The sequence below is a fragment of the Anneissia japonica genome, unplaced genomic scaffold, assembly GCF_011630105.1.
Source record: "Anneissia japonica isolate Jap-2015-1 unplaced genomic scaffold, ASM1163010v1 scaffold573_len2283161_cov171, whole genome shotgun sequence".
In the NCBI taxonomy this organism is placed as follows: Eukaryota; Metazoa; Echinodermata; class Crinoidea; order Comatulida; family Comatulidae; genus Anneissia; species Anneissia japonica.
In genome coordinates this window covers 1895846-1903431 of record NW_022719802.1, presented here as the reverse complement: position 1 = coordinate 1903431, position 7586 = coordinate 1895846, and the positions used below count along the sequence as shown (strand labels likewise).

Below are 7586 nucleotides of genomic sequence, written 5' to 3'. Positions count from 1 at the left end.
TCTCAAATGCATGCACCAGTCAAACCTAAAAACGGGTGTTCAATGTTCTCTTTTATTGCGTACGGTTTAAAAAATAGAAAAAAAAAACGCAGAAAAATCCGCTTCACATGCAAGTTCAAGTGCATGTCATGTAACTGCTGCTGGGGTCCCCAAGCTAGAAAAATAATTTCCAGGAGTTCAGAGTGAATAAAATACTCAGCATGTATGAACTAAAAAAGTGCAATTAGTGTATCTAATGATACCAACAAATTACAGTACCATAATAATTAATTAGTGTGTTGTGTTACTGCAATCATATTTTTTTTAATTCTGTAATTAAATTATATATATGTAATTGAATGTATTTTATGATTATTTATTCTGCAATATAATAGTATTATACATAATAAATTTATTAATTATCCCCTTTTAATTATAACCATTGGGGTGTTTCTCCATACCAAAGTTACTGTCATGTGATTTAGTATATCATACAAGTTGGAGATCAGTGATTGCCTTCCAATGCCATCTTCAAAGGTTAAGTTCAAGATTTTTAAATTATTAAAAACAGCTGTTTAAACATATTTTAATTTTTATTTTTTTTAATTTTTATTTTAATTCTCATTAATTCATTTCTGTATTGTTTGTTGGATAAATAAGATGGCTCAAATATATTTTCCTTCAATAAAGTATTTTAATGAAATAAATGTTTGTTGTCATTACTTTCATGTTAATAATTTTATAATTTTTTTTATGTAAACACTGTGAGCTCTTCTCCATTTGACTGAAGGTCAGTAGTTCAGCACTCCTTACTTTTATCTGAGCATGCTTATTTTATTGTTTGTTTTCCTTTAAGCCCACCATTAACTAGATGCACTGTCTACCATGAGCTAAAAATATGAAAATTTGTATATTTATGTAAATTATTAAATTACAATTAAAAATTTGAATGTGAAAATGTTCCCATTAATTAATGGACAGTTAAATACAATCTTTTCTGTAATCTTTTGCATATAGACCCTTAAATTGGCTGGTAATCAATTTAAGGATTTTTGTTTAAAAAACACATCTGTAAATCAGCAAAAATTACTTTTTTTTTTAATCTGTTTCTGGTTGGAATTTAATAATTTTTTTGATCTTTTAAATCAGTTCAAGTATTCAAGTTCTTTCACTGAAGTATTTTCCAAATTTTTCTGCAGAAAAGTGTACAGTATCTTTAATAATTGAGCAACATTATTTATACTGTTATAAATTTTTTGATTTTTATTCAGTGTATTATGCAGTTTAAAGTTAACAGAAGCCGCTTCTAGGAGATATGGCTTAATGAGGTTTCATAACACATCTAATTGCATTTTGTTGTGCATGGTAGGCCCTAAAACCCATGGCCAACTGTTGTCAGGGACATAAATACAGTAGAATCACTAAAGGCACCTCTATTAAGGAGACATTTTTTTGGCCACGAAACTGGGAAAAATATATATCTTGAAACACTGCGGCCAACCCATATTCAGGGGAGACCCCTATTAAGAGGGACACTTTTTTGGTCCTGATGGTGTCCCCTTAATACTATAGGGATTCTACTGTATGCAAACAACATGAATTTCTCTTGAGCGTGCCCTTAATACTATAGGGGTTCTACTGTATGCAAACATCATGAATTTCTCTAGAGCGCGCCCTTAATACTATAGGGGTTCTACTGTATGCAAACATCATGAATTTCTCTTGAGCGCGCCTTTAATACTATAGGGGTTCTGCTGTATGCAAACATCATGAATTTCTCTTAAGTGCAGAAGACCGTGCCTATTTCCGCTAGTCTCCCGGTGACTCACAGGAGACCAGGCACCCCTCTATTATGTTTCAGTACTCAATAATAAAATATTAAATAATATATATTAATATAAAAATTAAAATGAATCACAACATAATTGTTTTGTAAATTCACAACAGACTAGCATAGGTTTATTTCTATAATACATTTTATGTACAGAAACTACTTACTGTATATCATATTAGTAAGTTCACAAGTTTTTTAATGGAAAACATTGTTACTAAAGCCATGTTTCTGTAGCAGTGAATTAACCATTTAAAAAGGTATACTATAAAATTCCAGTGGAGACAGAGCCTAGCTAGATTTTAACTAACTTCAACTTTGTTAAATATTCAAATTGGACATCTGACAGTGTTGTGGTCTGACATAGCTTAGGTACCATACATGACAACAAAAAGCAGCTCTCTCAAATAAGCTCTCTGTTCTCGACTGATTGCCAAACCAAACATACTTTTTTGCTAAGCGCCCCACTTGAATAAGTGTTGCTGCATTTATTAAGCGATGTCCAGATTATCAAATTTTGTTTGACAAAAAAACTGTTGTATGCCCATATATAGCCATGATGTACCTATATATGGCCATGATGTGATGTCATCATAACCATATTATTTAGGCATGTCACATGTCTTTGTCAAATAAAATTTGATAGCCTTGACATGGGCTAAAGAGATACAGATTAAATTCTGAATAAACATTATTCCCAACTTTCTTAGATTTGTTGTATCATCAGGCGTAATATTAAATAACATTTCTCACATTGAAATTAATACTAATGATTGCAGCAAGGGAGACAGGCTAAGTCCAATACATGGCACCAGTATAGCACTGTAAAGCACCACTCTCAAACAAAGTGACGAACAAAAGCCTCCAAATAATTATGGTAGTCACATATTCTCTGTCACTGCTGCATTGAAAATTTGCAAATTTCTGATGCTGTGTTAAGTATAAAATGCTAATATGAGGCTTGCTCTCCCAAAACCAGCATCAATGACCGAAAAATGAAAATCGACTTGTTAATATATTCTTATTCTCCACATTATACGCTTCAAAATGATGGGTCATTTAGTGGAATCGACTTTCTATTGGCAAAAAGTTATGAGTAAAAGTATTACAGCTTCTTTGTACTAAAGTATACAATACCCATGTTCTTATAATTACTCAGTTTAACAATTAGCAACAGTACACTGATTTTGGGAATGCAAGCCTCATTCCTGATGATGACATAATTAATGTCGAGATATTGAATCCCAACACGATGGCATGCATTTCGATAATTGCAGTATGTATTATACTATCTTATTCAAGCCAAGTATGATAAAGAACTACCTCGGTAGTATTGGCAGTAAGCATACATACTCAAGTTTCACATGAGCGATGAATTTTTTTTTTAAAACCCAATTAAAACAAGCAATTTTATCTGATAAGCAAGACTGATTGTGCAGACTAGGATCACCACAAATTAAGTATCTGATCATTTCTGATTGACTACAGAAGCATGGCCATTGAGTCAAAATTCATGGTTATATAAATTTCCTAGCTGAGAAAAATATAAATTTTTATATTGTATGCCTTAAATAATATTTACAACACAATACTGGAATTGGAAGAAATTATGTCATACATTGTTTGTATCACACAAGAGCAGTAACAGAAAACTGACATAATTTTCTAAATTTCCTATAAGAAAGATTAATACCACATTATATGAAATGTATCAGTCGGACTAAAATGTGATTTTAAAGTACAAAATCCACCTTTATCTGTCAGACTTTTGTTGATACTTGATAAACTATATAATACAATAATACTGTTAATATTGTCACACATGAAGTGTATTATATACATGTAAATTATATAATATATGCAGCTTTGCAACCTTATTTCATCATGATTATATATATAAATGTAACTGACATGTTAATAAGCTCAGAATTATATAAATTATTTACATTCATTACATTCTGTAAATCACACATTTTTCTATTAAACATAAACATTCCACCATCTCCACCTCTTTGAAAAAAGACAAATCAAACTTGATAGCATTAACATGATGTCATAAATATTTGATATGAAAGCAGTGATGAATTTTGTAGTGTACCAACTCTTACCTATGATGAAACCCAATTCAAAATTACGTTGATAATGGTAGCCATGCATACTAGTCTAAACAAACCTGTTTTATATGTTCCCTGATAACACTAGTTTAAAGATGTATTGTCCCATGAAAAACAATTAAAAAAAAAAAAAAATCATAAAAATCATTTTTTAAATTAACTTGCTCACTGGAAGTGTTTGTATTATTGTTATCATTCCAGTATAAAAATCATGGCAAATATTCAATAATTCCTATGCTCAAGTAAATAATTTGTATGTTACTGCAAAAACGATCAAGTTAATTGCAAAATTAGTTTACTATTTTCAGGAGAAAATACACCTTTAATAGGGAGATTTTGATGTGATATTAGAACAGATTCACTCATGCGTAACCTCTATATTCTCTGTACAATGTAAATTTGGGCAGTTTGCATCCTAGAATCCACTCGAAAATGAAAACTTAACGTTCTCACATGCACAGACAACTTTATGAAAAGCCATTACGTTTTACAATCGAAGCTCCCTAATATTACTTTGTGCACCATTGTCTCTTTCCTCCCAGTTGAAATTAAATAGTCATGAAGTAACACAAAGAAAGTATATTATGGTTCACAAATAATAACTCCAATTTTCTACCAAATACAAATATTACAACTTACCCTTTATCAGGTAAATAATTTAAAAGTATTTACACATATTTTACTGGCATGTTTAATAACAGAAATATAAGTTATAAATTTGCACCAATAAAATATAGAAGTTATAATTTCTCAAAGCAAGGTTTGTTAATTAGCAAGTACACACTCAAGATGACCATATAATATTGCAAAATGCAAATAGTTTTCTGCAGAATATATACTTTCGCAAATGCAAAAAATGTTATCAAACTATTAGGCAAGGCTTTGTTATTTAATATTTATCAAGGTATTTTTAGTTACTCTACAGGTATATTACAAATAAAATAATTCAATATTTTTCTAAAAATATTTGGCAGATATATTAAATATAATAATAGGAATGTTAGTCTTGGAGAAATGCTTTGGATTTGTGGTTATGATGCTATTCTTTAAATGTGGATGGACGTGCATTGTGGCGATGCGTTTTCCATAGGATCGCATTGACCAGCAACTGCTGGGCGAAGCTAGTGCTCGCTTTCAGTGTTTCTAAATACTCAGCTTTGCTGTAAGAATTACCCTTTAAAATTCAATAAAAATAAAAAACAAAAACAACTTTTTTTAGTTTTCACAAAATTTGTCTATACTGTTATGTTTCAAATTTACTTTACAATGCTACCCCAAAACAATTATTTACGATTGGGAAGCATCAGGTAATTTGCATAATTGCCAAGTAAACCACAAATATAAAATCTTTATCATTCCTGATGATGACATAATTAATGTCGAAATATTGAATCCCAACACATTGGCGTGTATTTCAATACTTGGAGTATGTATTATACTTTCTTATAAAATCTTTAAGTTTACAAATTTCAAAATTATTAAATCAAGGTATAATGCATTTCATATAAATCATTTGTCTAATTTAATTAAGTACAATAGATAATTAAGTATATAAATGACTGTTATGATAAAGGCAAGCCCCGACCACAAATTTTCTTTACTTTCTGTTTAATCTGTTTTAATTTTCTGCATATTCGCATGTGCCCATATTTCCGACTTGGAACTGATAAAATAGCAATTTTTCTTGTTGCAATTTCTTGTACAATTTCTTCAAATTGTTATTGTACTAAAATCTAAAATTATGAGAAAAAGTGTAGCTGGAGCTTTGTTTAAAGAAAAGCATATTTTAATTCTTGCCTGATGAGATATCCATTCACAAGAACAAATTATAGAAATATAGTATTTTTCATCAGTTAATAAATGTAGCCAACCTACATAGTATACCATAATATTCAAAAGACCAAACTTTTTAAAGGCAAATATGTCTTTTTTTAAAATTAAAAATGAACTCTAATAAATAAAGAGTTCTACTTGCATTGTGTAACAACCTGAGCTACACAAATGTAGCCCTCAATCGCCGACCGTCCTTACTAATTACAAAGCGTTTATCTGTGGGGCTTGGTTTGGTCGGGGAGGGATTTTCTGATTTTACTGGTGTTTGTAGTGTGGTTCCTGATGGAAATGAGATTCCCATCCTGGAACGTTTATCCTGTTTTTCTAGGACATTGATGGCAGACAACGTGACATCTGGTTTGGATGCAAGCTTCTGGTTGATGCCGGAGGCATTACATTGTGACGGTTCTTCAGGAGGTGTAGATTTAGACTCTTTTGATTGTGACATCACCTGATTAAAATCTTCTTGATCCACGCTTAAAATGAGGTCATGAGTGGATGGAGATGGTGGTAGGGCACCCAAGTCTTCATCGACATCATTACGACGATCAGTAATAGGAACAGGGTGCTGATCAGACCCCGGCAGTGTACTGCCCTTGGAAGACTGTGCCTTTCGGTACACCGGAGGAGATGGGTAGCTGATTGGAGTTGGGGGTGAAAAGTTTGGCATATCAATATCCAATGTTGTGTTTCCATCCAGCACCGGTGGTGGAGGAAGAACACTGGAATTATTAGAGTTCGGATCCTGATAATAATCTCCCTCTTCCTCTTCACCGTCCGACTCTGGATCTTCCTGGTAATGCAAGCTGTTGCCTCGTGTTAAAGGCTTCCCATCATTTCCATTTAAGTCCTCATTCCGTAAGGAATTCTGAGAATAACTCCTTGAATTAAGCCCCGATTTGTGTAGCAACTGTTCCGACCGACTTCTTGCATATCCGAGGCTACGTTTTCCCGGTAATTTATGTACATGAGAAGAGGTATCCAAGGTCCAATTTGTTTCACGGAAACTGTTTTTAACAATGGAATCATTGAAGTGTGGAGAGGACATGTTGGTGTTACGTGAACCAAAAATCTCCTCAGCTTGGTGATGCGTTGGCAATATTCCATCGGGAAAGGTTGTTGGTGTCTGGTAGTTTTGCGGTATTGGTGGTGTTGATTTCGACCTAAAATATTGGTTTCTGTTGCGGTTCTTTGGTGTTTTGGTATCCCTTGGGTTGTCCTCATCATTTTGCAAGAACTCTGGTAGTTGGTAGATGTTGGTGATTCCCATTGAGGTACGTGGACGGTTCTCCGGAGGATTCACACCAGCTGATGGTGAGGATTTCTTGAGGAAGTCTGGCAACTCAAGGTTGAGGATGGTCAAGCCACGCTGATCATTCAATCGACTTCCTTGGGCTTTTGACACAGCAGCTATCAAATCTTTTAAGAAAAAAAATAGAAGGTGTAATTATTTATTTATTTTTAACAAATCTTAACAGTACGACTCTTTGCAAACTAATATGGATGTTATATCATTATTTCGTTCAAAAGATTCTTCTTGTTTGTCAGCTTAATAATGAAAATTATTATTATTGCTATTAAGGATCTACCACTACTGCTATTACAAACACTACCACTAAAACCAACACCACTAACTCTAACACTAATCCAGCACCACTCCAACTACCGCTAAACTAGCACCACTACTACTACCACTAAACCAACACCACTACCACTAAACCAGTACCACTACCTCTAAACCAGTACCACTACCACTAAACCAGCACCACTACCATTAAACCAGCCCCACAATATACCACTAGTGCCTGTATCAGTACTATGGTCTAATT

At 32.8% G+C, this 7586-nt stretch overlaps 1 protein-coding gene across 1 annotated transcript in view; it reads right to left on the bottom strand.

Annotated features, from left to right (window-relative positions):
* Positions 1 to 1219: 1219 nt before the first annotated feature.
* The window catches only part of LOC117111065 (regulator of G-protein signaling 12-like), a 63831-nt gene continuing 57464 nt past the window's right edge, over positions 1220 to 7586 (bottom strand). Inside the window, exon 16 of the mRNA XM_033253953.1 lies at positions 1220 to 7176. Coding sequence (XP_033109844.1) covers positions 5918 to 7176 — 1259 coding nt within the window. The 3' untranslated portion in view covers positions 1220 to 5917. The remainder of the gene's footprint in view (positions 7177 to 7586) is intronic.